General features: G+C 52.2%; 1 protein-coding gene across 2 annotated transcripts in view; it reads left to right on the top strand.

The window, feature by feature from the left end:
- The window catches only part of PPP1R12C (protein phosphatase 1 regulatory subunit 12C), a 1267429-nt gene that overhangs the window by 931650 nt on the left and 319999 nt on the right, over positions 1 to 15780 (top strand). For both annotated transcript variants that reach the window (XM_078655015.1, XM_078655016.1), the window contains one exon: positions 13969 to 14018. In XM_078655015.1, the coding sequence (XP_078511141.1) occupies positions 13969 to 14018 (50 nt within the window). The remainder of the gene's footprint in view (positions 1 to 13968; positions 14019 to 15780) is intronic.

Raw genomic sequence — 15780 nt, 5'->3', positions numbered from 1 at the left:
GATGGCATCACTGCACTTACAGTGCCCGGAATGGCCTTGGGTACTATAGGGGCACAGGGTTCATGCACCTGTGCCCACACCACTGGCATAGGGCACCCAGATAGAGGGGTGACTGATGAATGCCAGGGCAGTGGGTTTGTGGGCATGGCACACAGGGATGTGTGCCAGGTCGATTCTTCACTTTGTTCTGCACCAGGACACTTAGTTTGCCAAGGCAGGGTGTGGGTGTCAGGGTGCAGGGCCCCTGAGGGTGGCACAATAAGTGTTGCAGCCTTGGGGATCTTCTCTGGTCACAATGCCCTGGGTACCTAGGGTACCATTTACCGGGGACTGACATGTGGCCAGAGATGCCATATTGGTTTCAGCTTCAATACAGTTTTAGGGAAGGAACACAGGCCCTGGGCACCTGATTGGCAGGATCCCAGGGCACACTCAGTCAAAGCACATCAGCAATTCAGCACAAATTGGGGGTATACCATGCAAGAAAAAGGGCACTTTCTCACAGCGGCCACATGAGAGAGGCAGAGATCAGAGGACTCTGGTCTCTGGTGGAGTCCCGGCTCCATATCAACCTTCTGGAGCTTCGGGCGATCAGGCTTGTACTGAAGGCATCCCTTCCCTCTATCAAGGGGAGCGTAGTGCAGGTGTTCAGACAACACCATCGCCATGTTGTACTGCAACAAACAGGGTGGGGTTGGGTAGTGGACCCTATGTCAGGAGGCTCTGCGCCTCTGGAACATCAGGGCATTTTCCTGGTGGTTCAACACCTGTAAGGTTCTCTGAACGCCAGGGCGACAAACTCAGCCCCTTGTACATGATTGATCACGAATGGCGTCTGAACTCGGACGTGGTGCAAGGTTTCTTTCAGCAGTGGGGAGAGCCTCGGTTAGATCTATTCACCACCGACGAGAACGTGCAATGTCATCAGTTCTGCACGTTGGAATTTCCAAGGCAGCACTCGCTATGCCACACTTTTCGTCGCAAGTGGAGTTGCGGTCTACTATGCGCCTTTCCGTCTATGCCACTTGTGAGAAGTTGGCCTGATATGCAGTGCTCACTATTCTAGTGATCACTATGTATCAGTCCAAACAACCCTTATTGATGATTGGTTGTAAGTCAACCTTATAGACCAGCTATCCTAGTAGCATGGATACGAGCAGTCTAAGGCTAAGACTCTAGAGGGCGTGTTAAGCCAGCTGTTTTACCATCACATTACCCCTTGAACACCCAGTGAAAGGACACCACACAAGTTGTTATGAAAATAAACTGTGTATGTATTTATAACAAGACTACCCTGGCTCTTTATGAGACAGGGAGCTAAGCACACAACAAAACTCTTATAAAAAATACTTCAAGTCGCACAATTTACACAAATGCCAGAGGGGCACGAAAAACCATATACTACAAAAGTGGATGGCGAATTACTAGCAGGTAAGTAACGATTCTCAGAGGCTTTGGGATCGCTAGGGCTGGACTACTGAACCTTTAGATTACTAGCAGGAGGCCTAGGGAACTCGGGTGCGGAGTGTGCACTCTCACGTGGGATGCGGGACAAAGTCTATGGAAACTAGAATTCACAAAGTTAGTGTTCTCGGGCGAACCCGACTAGGTAGGTCAAAAACGAAAGTGGATCTGGACCCTTGGATAGTGAGGCTATGCTGAGGCACCGAAATGCCGAAGTTACCTAGCCCAGGGGCTGCAGCTGCATAGGTCTGAAAAGACGTCGGGATTCTCCGTTGACGAACCAGGAGCCTGAAGGAAAGGAGTTGCTGGCAGGCGACCAGTGAAGATTGTTCGGGTGATCCAAGCCTGGATCGAAGTTAGATGACACCTGAAAGCAGAGGGGACCAAGTTCGTGACTACTAGCCAGTAGTCAGGTGGCACCAGGAGGGCACCGGATGGTAGTCACCTCGACTAGGTGAGTGGGCGACGCTGGACTCTGTAGTCTCACGGACCAGGAGGCGTTGTCGGCGACCAGGATGGAGGTACGAGCTGTCCCACGATGGATGATGCTCTCGACGTCGCTGGACCCAGAATTGGGGCAACAAGTCTTGGCAAATTCAAGCCCACGCGGTGGACCTAAAATGGCGTCTGGAGTGGACCAGGAGGGTCCGGGGTGCTCCTCTCTTAAAAGGGAGCAAGGGCCAGTCTGGAGCAACCAGACCAGCAACAGTGATGTCGTCGGGCGTCGTTAAGAAGGCCACAAGCCAGCGGGCTAGTAGCCAAACAACGCGGTGAGCAGCAAAAAGCAGAAGGGCCCCACGCAGATCGTGGAGATGCTGGGAGGCTGAACTTCGGTGCTGGGGCTGCTCAGGGTCGGGGCTTCTCGGACCCCAAAGCACTCACCAGAGGATCCCTCGGCGGTCGTGCTGGAAAGAAGTCGTGTAGTCTTGAAGATGGCCGGTCCCTCGAGGTCTCGTCGCACCCACGGTTCTCAGCTTAGCTGTAGAGGTGGGTAGAGGTCAGAGGTGCCAGGGAAGCCGGTTCTCGTCGAGCTGGGCAGTCAGATTCCGGAGGAAGGACTTGCAGCAGACCGCAGTGTTCTTAAGATGGTGCCTGCGGATGCAGGGTGACTACTCCTTAGTCACAAGGGAGAATCTTGAAGAAGAAATCTTGATGTCCTTTCGTAGAAAGTCGTGTCTTGATTCCAAAGATGATCTAATTTGGAAGGGGGCCTGCTCCTACCTTTATCTTGGAAAAGGGGGCTGGCACGCGGCTAAGTCCTGCCCTATGGGTGGGACCAGGAGGGGGGTGGTTACACCCCTCTCCTTTGGCGGGCTTTCCCCAGCTCAGGGGCTGGTGTGCCCCTGGAACTGGTTCAAGCCGGCCTATGCACAGTGAGCACCTGGGTGCCACTTGCAGTCACCTTCCTCTGTAGCCCTGCCTACCTGGAATACACAAAACCCTGTCTGGGACAGTGCTGGCACCGCCCCTGGCAGGAAACCCTTTGTCCTTGCCTCCTGCTCTGGGAGGACTCCCAGCAGCAGGAGGGCAGACTTGTGTCTCGGTGGCAGCATCCATTTTGTGGATGCTAAGGCTCTGTCTGACTTTAACCGGGGTTACAGGTTACATCCATGTCGTGTCCCTCTAGAAGGGTGGAATGCTAACCCCGTCGCCAGAATTGGCGAGGGGTTAGTATTCCAATTCGTATGACACCTTACTCGACATGTTTTGATAAAGCGATACCAGAGTTGGCATATAACCGCGAGGATTATAATGCACTTAAGAGTATATGGTATGCGATATCATGGAAACGGCTAAGGGATAGATCCCGAAAGCCGCAGACAGGCTCAGCTCATGCCAGAGCACTATCTCACACGATTCCAAGCACTCTGCCTTCAGGATTGTTAAGGCCTGCCATAGGAGTGACTGATAGGAGATCTGTGTGTCCATTTAGGTTTAGATATAGGAATACTATATCTAAAGCAAAGGGTGTTTACACCACCTTGCCCCAGCTGTCGTGCAGCCAGTTGTGTAAGCTTTAGTTAGTCAGTCCAGGGGTGGCATAATACATGCTGCAGCCCCTGGGAGACTTATGGGTGCACCTCAGCCCTGGTTACAGGGACTTGAGAGGGCCCAGTGCCAATTCAGTACCTGGGTACAATTTGGATTAGAGAGAACAGCTAGGCTGTGGGTCTGATTAGCAGGCCCACAGCCAGGGAAAGTCGTAAACCAGTGAAGCAAAAAAGCAAAAATCTGGGTGATCATAGGATTGCAGACCCTACTCTCCTACATGACCCCCCCCCCCAAACTTTGGGACAATAAACTAACCTTGACCAGGTGAGTCTTCTTGTTCTAAGTGGAAATACCTGGAGAGCCCATCAGCATTGCTGTGATCTGTACCAGGTCTATGCTCCACTGTAAAATCCATCCCCTGTAGGGAAATGGACCACCTAAGCAGTTTGGGGTTTTCACCCTTCATCTGATTTAGCCACAAGAGGGGCTTATGGTCGGTCTGAATGGTGAAGTGAGTGCCAAACAAGTAGGCCCTCAGCTTCTTCAGGGCCCAAACCACAGCAAAGGCCTCCCTCTCAATAGCTGACCAATTGTTCTCTCTGGGGGTCAGCCTCCTGCTAATGAAAGCAATAGGCTGGTCATTACCATCAAAATTCAGCTGAGACAGAACAGCTCCCACACCCAACTCAGAAGCATCTGTTTGGACAATGAATGGCTTGGAGTAATCTGGACTCTTAAGGATAGGTGCTGTGCACATGGCCTGTTTTAGGTCATTGAATGCTTTCTGACAGCTTGCTGTCCACTGAACTTTCTTTGGCATCTTTTTGCTTGTCAGGTCATTAAGAGGGGTCACTATGGACCCATAATTTCTGACAAACTTTCTGTAATAACCAGTCAGGCCCAAGAAAGCTCGAACCTGAGTCTGGGTGATTGGAGGAGCCCAGTCCTGGATGGCCTGTATTTTACTCTCCAATGGCTGAACCTGGCCTCCACCTACAAGGTGGCCCAGGTATACAACCTGTGTCTGCCCTATCTGGCACTTAGTGGCCTTGATAGTGAGGCCTGCCTTTTGCAGGGCCTCTAACACTTTTCTCAGGTGGACCAGGTGATCCTCCCAGGTGGAGCTAAAGACAGCAATATCGTCAAGACATGCTGCACAGAAGTCATCCAGCTCAGTGAGGACTTGATTCACCAACCTTTGGAAGGTGGCAGGTGCATTTTTCAAACCAAAGGGCATTACCACAAATTGATAATGCCCACCAGGGGTAGAAAAATGCTGTCTTGGGTTTGGCCTCGTCCGCTAACCTGATTTGCCAATACCCAGCTGTCAAATCAAATGTACTTAAGTATTTGGCAGAAGCCAATCTATCTATAAGTTCATCTGCTCTTGGTAGTGGGTGGGCATCAGTCTTAGTGACTGCATTGAGCCCTCTGTAGTCTACGCAAAACCTCATCTCTTTCTTACCACCCTGGGTGTGAGGCTTTGGCACTAGAACTACTGGGCTAGCCCAAGGGCTATCTGAGGGCTCAATGACTCCCAGCTCCAACATTTTCTGCACCTCTGTTTTGATGCAGTCTCTAACATGAACAGGCTGTCTGTAGATTTTACTCTTGACAGGCAGACTGTCTCCAGTGTCAACATCATGGGTACACCAATCAGTTTGGCTGGGTGTCGGAGAGAACATATGTCTGAAGGATTGCAGAACTTGCCTGCAATCCTGTTGCTGATGCTCAGTGAGGCTGCCACAAAAGACAACACCATCAACTGATCCATCATCAGGATTCTGAGTGAGCAGGTCTGGGAGAGGGTCACTCTCTTCCTCCTGTCCCTCATCTGTGGCCATGAGCAAGCTCATGTCCTTCCTGTCAACATATGCCTTGAGCCTGTTAACATGGAGCACTCTGAGAGGGCTCCTGGGAGTTCCAAGGTCCACCAAGTAGGTAACCTCTCCCTTCTGCTCAATGATGGTGTGGGGCCCAGACCATTTGTCTTTGAGAGCTGCTGGGGCCACTGGCTCCAGCACCCACACCTTCTGTCCAGGCTTGTACACAGTCAGGACAGCCTTTTGGTCATGCCAAGCTTTTTGAAGTTCTTGGCTGGCCTCCAGGTTTTTAGATGCCTTTTCCATATTCTCAGCCATCCTGGGGCGGAGACCAAGTACATAGTCCACTATGTTGGTTGCAGGCTTTTTGAGAGGTTTTTCCCATCCTTCCTTCACCAAACACAGGGGTCCTCTTACAGGATGCCCATACAGAAGCTCAAAGGGGCTGTAGCCAACCCCCTTCTGTGGGACCTCTCTGTAAGCAAACAAGAGGCAGGGGATCAGGACATCCCATTTTCTCCTAAGAGTTTCAGGTAGCCCATGAATCATCCCTTTGAGGGTCCTGTTGAATCTCTCAACAAGCCCATTGCACTGTGGGTGGTAGGGTGTGGTGAACTTGTAGTTCACCCCACACTCCTTCCACATTGCAGTCAGATATCCTGACATGAAGTTTGTACCTCTGTCAGAAACGACCTCCTTAGGGAAGCCCACTCTGGAGAACACTCCAACTAGGGCCCTTGCCACTACAAGTGCTGTAGTGGTCCTAAGTGGAATAGCTTCAGGATACCTGGTGGCATGATCCACCACCACCAGTAGAAACTTGTGCCCTGATGCTGTCTGGGGTTCCATTGGACCAACAATGTCAATCCCCACCCTTTCAAAGGGAACCCCCACCACAGGTAGTGGTATGAGGGGGGCCTTTGTTGTGCCACCTGACTTACCACTGGCTTGGCAAGTGACACAGGAGCGACAAAACTCCTTGGTATTCTCATTCATGTGGGGCCAGTGAAAGTGTGAGACAAGCCTGTCCCAAGTCTTTGTCTGACCTAAATGACCTGCAAGGGGAATCTCATGGGCCAAGGTGAGAAGGAAACTTCTCAGAGACAAGGGGATGACCAGCCTCCTGGTTGCACCAGGCTTGGGGTCTCTTGACTCAGAGTACAGGAGTCCATCTTCCCAGTATACCCTGTGGGCACCTGTGGCATTCCCTGCAGCCTCAGCAGCAGCCTGCTGTCTGAGGGGTTCAAGGGAAGGGCAGTCTAACTGTGCCATCCCCAGGTCTTCTCTGGAGGGTCCCCCTGAGCCCAGAAACTCAACTTGATCAAGTTCAAGCTCTTTAGGCTCAGTTTCCCTCAGCTCTCTCAGATCAGCCTCCTCAGAGACTTGATCCTCAACCTAGGGCAAGGGGGAAGGCAAAGCCTTAACCCTACTGCTCTTCTTCTTGGGAGGTGTCTGGTCCATTCTTTCAGGATCCAGCACCTGTTCAGTGGGGCATCTTCTGGCCTGTGACCTAGTCACAGCAAGCACATGTGCTGGCAAGCCTAACATTTCCATGTGAGTCCTCTGCTCCACTTCTGACCATAGTGATGACTCCAAATCATTGCCCAACAAACAATCAACTGGGAGGTCTGAACTGACTACAACTTTCTTTTGACCCTTCACTCCACCCCAGGAGAAAGCCACAATCGCCATACTATGACTGGTAGTGACTGCTGTGGTCGGGGATCGCAGTGCACCTCCATCGGATACGCAGAAGGTGTCGGCGCCCGAGTCTTCCTCTGGAGGTGGACCGAAGACGTCGGTCGGGTCTACGAAGCCGTCCGCTTCCTTCACCAAGCAGGTCTCGGACTCCCTAAAACGTATTAAGGACAGAGCTTCCGCATCGGAACCGAAGATCCCTTCCGCCGCAAACAAGGCTGTCCCGACGCCACAGGCTTCAAAGCAGATCCTTTTCACGCTACCACCTAAGGTGGCGCCGAAGGCCTTTGCACCGCGAACGGTGCCAAAGGACCCGGAGAGGTCCAAGTCGACTCCCCCTGCTGGGGGTTTCACGCGTCCGCAACACTCTTTGTCGGAGCAGTCGGAGCAGTACATCGACGCCGATACCGGGAAGCTAACGCTTCTGAAGAGGAAGATTACGGCGTCACAGCCTTTGGAGGCCTTCAGGATTCCCCTGAAACGCAAAAGGCCTGAAGATGATACTCCTGTGATGGTCGAACCCAGCATTCAGCACCCTGCAAGGGGGGCAACGCCATCACCCACCTATTCAGATGGAGACGATGGGGAGCAGCAGGATGAGGAGTATAATTTCCCAGCCCACACTGAGCCTGATGAGCAACAGGACTCGTGGGTGGACACAGGTGATCAGGGGGATCAGCAGGCAACCCTTGACCCTCAGGTGTTCAACATCAAGAGGTCTCCCACCGAGGATTCCACAGCATTTCATGCTTTGATAGAAAGGGCAGCTAAGAACCATGATGTGGATATGCATGCTGACCCTGTGGAAGCTGATTTCCTTTTTGACACTGTCTCCACTGCGGAAAAAACTGTGAAAACTCTTCCCATGCTAAAGGGGGTCCTAAGGCATGCTGCGGACATTTTTAAGGAACCCACGAGAGCTAGGGTTGTTAACCCTCGGATTGAGAAGAAATACAGACCGGCACCTGGTGATCCAACGTATATAAGGGGCCAACTGCCGCTGGACTCTTTGGTGGTCTCTAATGCTCGCAAACGAGCTAACTCTCAAACCACGGGTGAAGCTCCTCCCCCGGACAAAGAGTCAAAAGTGCTAGAGGCGTCAGGGAAGAGGGTAGCAGCACAGGCGGCCAACATCTGGCGCATTTCAAACACACAGGCGCTGTTGGCCAGATACGACAGGGCACATTATGACACTCTAGAGACCCTGTTGCAACACCTGCCAGACCAATACAAGAAAGGGGCTGAGATGCTTATACAAGAGGGCAAACTCGTTCCCCGGAGGGTCCTCCTGCAGCGGCATGGATGGGTGCGGTCGGTAAATGGGTGGCGGCGGAAGAGGACGCCCTTAGAGAGGAAGAAGCCAAGGGTGTGCGCAAAACTCCCATATCCATGGAATGGGCCATGCTCCTCCATAGCTTCCGGCAATCCACACATGCAGATGACCCGTCTACTCCTCCCCCCCCCCCGCCCGAGAGGACCAGTAGCCTCTACATGGCAACAACCCTCCCGAGACAGTCTCCCGATACCCCCCACACCCTGACCAAACCCTTATATGTCGTACCACCCACCGTGAGGCCCACATGCACCAGGGATATTTTCCCCCTGCCCACTCCCCTTTTTCCCCCCCCCTTTTCTCTTGAAGCGCGGACCGACTGGCTCCGTGGCCCCCCCCCTGACGCCCGTCGCCAGCATTCCCCTGCTCAGACCCTGCTAGCGCCCACATGCTTCCCTCCCACAGTTTTGTCCCCCCCGTTCTCAGGTGCCATCACTATATGAACAGTACAGACCTCGATCCTACGCTCACGAGGCGGGATCCTACATACCTGCTATTATCCACCGCCCTGTCGGCGAAGCGGATTCACTGTTTCCCGACTTGCGGACATGTCTGTACGACCTGCACTGATTACTCAAGGAAATGTATATTTGCACCAGTTGTATAAAAACAAGAAAACGTTGCACGCTTCGCTGTTCGTGGCTGAATGTTGAGGCCACATCAGCAGATCATCTACACTGTGCTTGTATACTTTGATGCAACAATAAAACAAATTTCAAAAAAAAAAAAAAACAAGAGGGCAAACTCGTTTCCAATGCTGCTATCCAGTGCGCCCTTGCTGATACAGCGGCTAGGGCAATCAATACTAGCGTGATGCTCAGGAGACAGGCTTAGCTCCGAATTCAAGCCCGAAATACAGACAACCATCCTCAACCAACCAGTCAACCCCGACAGGCTGTTTGGTCCTGAAGTCGACACCACACTGGAAAAAATTAAAAAAGATACTGAGACTGCCAAGTCCATGGGGGCTCTACAGTCACAGCAGTTTCGTGGGAACACTTTTCGTCGCTCAGGCAATCGGGGTGTTACCAGAGGCCAAATGTCACAGCAGTCGCAGTTCAACAAAAGTGGGGCGCAGTCATCCTACCCCAAACAGAGTAGAGGTGGATACCGGGGCAACAGCTCAAAGGGCAGAGGCAGAGGCAACAACAGTTCCCGTTCCTCTGCCACCAACAAGCAGTGACTCCCTGTCCCTGCCCCCCGACCACCCAACACCTTTCGGGGGGAGACTACAGCGGTTCCTGTCAGTGTGGCACTCCATCACCACGGACAGGTGGGTCAAGCAACTTATCCAGTTCGGCTATTGTTTAGAGCTGACAGACACCCAACATGCCCCCAAGGCAACGTCCTATGTCACAAGAGCATTTGCACTTATTGCAGCAGGAGGTTCTGGCCATGCTGCAAAAGGGCGCAATAGAGCTCGTGCCGGTGGAGGAAGAAGGCACAGGGGTATATTCCCTGTACTTCTTAATCCCGAAAAAGGACGGCACACCAACTGATTTTAGACCTACGGCCCCTGAACCCGTACATCCTCTCAGAACATTTCCACATGCTAACACTGCAACAGGTTCTTCCACTGCTGAACAAAGGGGACTTTCTCGCGACCTTAGACCTCAAGGATGCCTACTTTCACATCCCACTCCACCCCTCCCACAGGAAATACCTCAGGTTCACCATTCAAGACAAGCATTACCAATTCAAAGTCCTTCCTTTCGGGGTGACCACAGCCCCCAGAGTATTTACCAAATGTCTGGCGACAGTGGCGGCGCACCTTAGGAGACAGAACGTCCATGTCTACCCTTACCTGGACGACTGGCTTGTTCAAGCAAAGTCGGCCCAGCAGTGCGCGGCCGACATGTCCCACACCATTCACCTTCTTCACAGTCTGGGGTTTTCGCTCAACTATCCGAAGTCGCACCTTCAGCCAGCACATGTGCGGCAGTATTTAGGCGCGACGATAGACACGTTGGCGGCTATGGCTCAGCCGAACCCAGCGAGGATAAGCAACATGCAGTCGCTAATCCTACAGTTCAGACCACAACACTCACTTCCTGCAAGAGTGTTCATGCAGTTGATAGGCATGATGGCCTCCTGCATCTTCATTGTCCCACACGCGAGGCTCCATATGCGTCCGCTCCAAGAGTGCTTGGCACGTCAGTGGAATCAGGCTCACGGGCAGTTGAAAGACCTAGTGTTGGTGACCGGTCGGGCATACAGCTCTCTGCATTGGTGGAATCCACACAACCTTTGCAAGGGCCGACCGTTTCAAGAGCCTGTGCCACAGATTATCCTGACGACGGACGCATCTCTCCAAGGGTGGGGGAGCTCATGTGCTCCACTACACAGTGCAGGGACTGTGGACAACGCAGCCACAGAAGATGCACATCAACTACCTAGAACTGATGGCAATCTTCATGGCACTCAAGTCCTTCAAAGTACATCTGTGCAACAAATTCGTGTTGATCCGGACGGACAACATGACAGCCATGTACTACATCCAAAAGCAGGGAGGTACACACTCTCCACAGTTGTCTCATCTGGCACAGAGCATGTGGAAGTGGGCCATTCACAGGAACATCTTCCTCATGGCGGAACACCTCCCGGGCAAAGACAATCAAATGGCGCATCTGCTCAGCAGGTACAGCCACCAAATGCACGAGTGGGAGATACATCCATCAGTACTCCGCCCGTACTTCCAGCAGTGGGGTCATCCAGAGATCGACCTGTTTGCCACAAAGGAAAACGCATAATGCCGAAGCTTTGCAGCCAGGTTCCCTCACCCACAGTCGCAGGGCAATGCGATATGGATGAACTGGTCAGGCAGATTTGCGGACGCTTTTCCACCAGCGCCTCTCATCCCACTGGTGGCAAGGAAACTCAAACAACACTCCACGCTCATCCTGGTTGCTCCAACGTGGGCACGCCAACCATGGTACACCACGTTTCTAGAACTCTCCGTGGTGCCGCATCAAAGGGTGCGCCTCACACCGAGGCTTTTGACGCAGAACCATGGCGACATTCAGCATCCAGATCCGCAACAGCTCAACCTGGCGATCTGGCTCCTGAAGTCTTAGAGTTTGGCTACCTTAATCTGCCTCCTGAATGCATGGACATCATCCGGGTGGCTAGAAAGCCCACTACCCGAGCTTGCTATGCAGCTAAATGGAAGCGGTTTGTCATTTACTGTACTACCCACAATATCAACCCGCTAGATGCATCCATTCCAGATATCATCTGCTATTTGTTACATCTCTACAAATGCAATCTGGCATATGCTTCCATTCGGATACACTTATCCGCCATAGCGGCTTATCTCCAAAACAGGCAGCATCTCTCTGTTTTCAGAGTGCCGGCCGTTAAGGCCTTCCTGGAAGGCCTGAAGCGCGTCATCCCTCCCAGGACCCCGCCAGCTCCTGTGTGGAACCTCAACGTGGTCCTCACCAGGTTGATGGGCCCACCTTTTGAGCCTCTCCATTCCTGTGAGATTCAATTCTTGACATGGAAAGTGGCTTTTCTCATTGCCATCACTTCTCTACGGCGAGTCAGTGAGCTGCAGGCGCTCACTGTCCAAGAGCCATTTATTCAAATTCATCCCAACAGGGTTGTGCTGCGCACTAACCCTAAGTTTCTTCCAAAGGTGGTGTCGCAGTTTCATATCAATCAAACCATTGAACTGCCCGCATTCTTTCCAAACCTCGAAACTGTCGCCGAAAGAATGCTCCACACTCTTGATGTCAAAAGAGCACTGATGTACTATATTGACAGAACAAAAGATTTCAGAAAAACACAACAGCTCTTTGTTGCCTTCTCAGCCCAGCACAAAGGCAACCCCATTTCCAAAGCAGGAATTGCCAGATGGATCGTTAAGTGCATTCAAATTTGCTATCACAAGGCTAAGCGCACTTTAACGGTCCCCCCCAGGGCCCACTCCACTCGTGGGGGCCTCCATGGCGTTCCTAGGCAATATTCCTTTGGAAGACATATGTAGAGCAGCCACATGGTCTACACCACATACGTTCACTAAGCATTACTGTGTAGACGTACATTCCAAGCAGCAGGCAGCTGTAGGGCAGGCTGTTCTTTGAACACTTTTTCAGGCTTCTGCAACTGGCACGGGCAGCCGACGTTAGTGGGGGGACTGCTATGTATTCTATGCTATAGATATGAATTCAGCAGCCCACATGCCTCGAAATGAATGTGCTACTTACCAGTATGCATCTGTTCTTGGCATGTAGGGCTGCTGACATTCATATCGCCTGCCCTCCTCCCCGGCGCCCGTAGCGGTTGCAGACTTCTTATTCTTACACATACTCTTACACATGGTCATCGTTTACACTATTGCACTCCATCTTTGCCACAATGGCTAAAAACAATCTAAGGATGGAGTCGATGCCCATGCGCACTGTAGTCCAGGGGAGGAGCCACCTATCTCGTGATACTTCGAAGACTCTTCCAGGACAACAAGGTGCAATCATCCGGACCCAACACTAGGCGGCGATCTATGCTATAGATATGAATGTCAGCAGCCCTACATGCCAAGAACAGATGCATACTGGTAAGTAGCATATTCAATGCGCTCTCATTCTTCCTCAACCGTACACAACAGTTCCGGGTGGATGACCAGCTCTTTGTTGGCTACGTGGGTGCCAAGAAAGGTTTGGCCGTGCACAAGCAGATCAGCTCTCGGTGGGTCGTTCTGTGCATTAAGGCTTGTTATTCTTTGGCTAAAAAGGAGCCTCCTTTGGGGCTACGCGCCCATTCTACCAGGGCGATGGCAGCCACTACTGCTTTGGGACGGGGAGTTCCCTTGCATGACATCTTACAGCCAGCTACGTGGGCCTCACTGCACACGTTTACCAAGCATTAGTGTCTTGACAGCCAAGTCCGGAGAGATTGTTTCTTTGACCATTCTGTTTTCCATGACTTCCTGTTGTGATCTTGGTTCGCAGACCCACCACTGAGGTTGATATTGCTGAAGTATCTGTTCTAAGGTAAGAAATCTATCACTACGTGTTTCTTTCAGATGCACAAGTTACTTACCTTTAGTAACCATATATCTGTAAGAAACAGTAGTGATGGATTCCTTAGGGTAATGGTCCTCCTTTTCAGGGCCCTAGTTTCTTGGCACCAGTGGTCAGTTTCTTGCACGGCTCTGCGTTCCTGGCGCGGAAAGTCATGTACAGAACTGCCGTCAGCTTACTTGGGTGCGTCTAAGTAGCTCCAGCGACGTCATCTCAGCGCCAACGACGCTCGCGGAGCCGCATGACGACGCATACCGATCCGCAGGGGTACTGCTGACGAAAACTTTCTGGATCCTGTCGGACGCCTGGGAGTAATTCTAAGGTAAAGAGTCTATCACTACTAGTGTTTCTTACAGATATATCATTACCGAAGGTAAGTAACTTGTGCTTATGGGTAAAGAGGTGCATGGTGAATGTCAGAGTGGAATTTGATGGTTGCTAGGGAAATAATACAGGAACATTCAGTGGTTTAGGGTTGTTGTCTAGCTGGACTTCTCTAGAGATAGCTGCACTCCATTATTGCAAACACATTAAACTGCTAATCCCAGTACTCCTTGATTTATTTGCATAGGTATGCAGTAGACCCCTTCATTTGAACTCTTATTTGGTGAAAATATCTTAATTTCTTCCACCACAGGGAGAAGACGATTTGGAGACTGTAAACAGCGACAAGACTCCAGAACCTGGGTATGGATGCATTTAGCTTATTTTTCATTTATGGATGTTGCATCTGGGGTACATGCATATAATTTTGACAGATCTAGCATGTGGTTGTTCCTTCCAATATTTGTCTTAGTATTTGTGAGTGGTTGCTAAAAAAAACTCTTATCAATCATGCCATTTATGAAGTGCACTACATTACCCGCGAGGGTCTCAAGGCGCTGGGGGGGGGGTGGTGGGGGGGGGTGCTGCTAGTGGTCGAAGAGCCAGGTCTTGAGGAGTCTTCTGAAGGCCGGTAGGTCTTGGGTCTGCCGTAGGTTGGTAGGGAGGGTGTTCCAGGTCTTAGCGGCGAGGTGGGAGAAGGATCTGCTGCCGCCGGTCGCTCTTCGGAAGCGGGGGATGGCGGTGAGGGCGTGGCAGTTGGGGAAGTAGAAGTTCAACCTGTGGAGGTATGCTGGGCCGGTCTTGTGGAGGGCTTTGTGTGCGTGGATGAGGAGTTTGAAGGTTATCCTCTTGTCGAAGGGGAGCCAGTGCAAGTCTCTCAGGTGGGGTGTGTGGCTGCGGCGGGGGATGTCGAGGATCAGATGTGCTGAGGCGTTCTGGATCCGTTGCAATCGTCTTAGGAGCTTGGCCGACGTTTCTGCGTAGAGGGCGTTTCCGTAGTCCAGCCTGCTGGTGATTAGGGCCTGAGTGCCCGTCCTTCTCGTCTAAGTGGGGATCCAGTTGAAGATCCTTCGGAGCATTCGGAGTGTGTTGAAGCAGAATGAGGAGACGGCGTTGACCTGCTTAGTCATGGAGAGGGTGGAGTCGAGGATGATCCCCAGGTTGCGTGCGTGTTCGGTGGGTGTCTGGGCTGTTCCTAGAGTTGTCAGCCACCAGGAGTCGTCCCAGGCTGAGGGGGTGGAACCGAGGATGAAGACCTCCGTTTTGTCCGAGTTCAGCTTCAGCCGGCTGTTCCTCATCCATTTGGTGATGGCCTTCATTCCTTCGTGGAGGTTGGCTTTGGCGGTGTGAGGGTATCTGCGTAGGAGATGATGTTGAGGTTGTGCTGTTGTTCGATGTGGGCGAGCTGTGCCATGTAGATGTTGAACAGCGTCGGGCTGACGGAGGAGCCCTGGGGTACGCCGCAGATTTCGGTGGCAGTGGAGCGGAAGAGGAGAGGTGGACGCTCTGAGTTCTGCTGGAGAGGAAGGATGTGGTCCAGTCCAGGGCCTTCTCTTGGATTCCGGCGTCATGTAGACGTGTTCGTAGTGTGCGGTGGCAGACCGTGTCGAAGGCGGCTGACAGGCCCAGGAGGATGAGGGCCGCTGTTTATCCGTTGTCAAGCAGGGTCCTTATGTCGGTGGCGGCGAGGAGGGCGATTTTGGTGGTATGGTTGCTGCGGAACCCAGACTGGGATGGGTCCAGGATGCTGTTCTCCTCGAGGAAGCGGGTCAGCTGTTTGTTGACGATTTTCTTGGTGACTGACCTTCGCCGGGAAAGGGAGCAGGGAGATGGGTCGGAAGTTCTTGACATCCTTGGGGTCCGCCTTGGGCTTCTTGAGTAAGGCTTTGATCTCTGCGTGCTTCCAGCTTTCCGGGAATGTTGCTGTCTCGAAGGAGATGTTGATTACTTTCTGGAGATGGGGTGCGATGATTGTGCTGGCTTTGTTGAAGATGTGGTGAGGGCATGGGTCTAGCGGTGATCCGGAGTGGATGGTGTTCATGATCTCGCTGGTGTCCTAGTTCTTGACGCTGGTCCATGAGAGCAATCGGTTGGTGCCGGTGGTGGGGACGATGGTTGTTGGGGT

This window comes from Lissotriton helveticus, chromosome 7 (assembly GCF_964261635.1).
Source record: "Lissotriton helveticus chromosome 7, aLisHel1.1, whole genome shotgun sequence".
Lineage (NCBI taxonomy): Eukaryota > Metazoa > Chordata > Amphibia > Caudata > Salamandridae > Lissotriton > Lissotriton helveticus.
The sequence above is the reverse complement of the archived record's forward strand: the minus strand, read 5'-3'. Positions and strand labels throughout refer to the sequence as shown.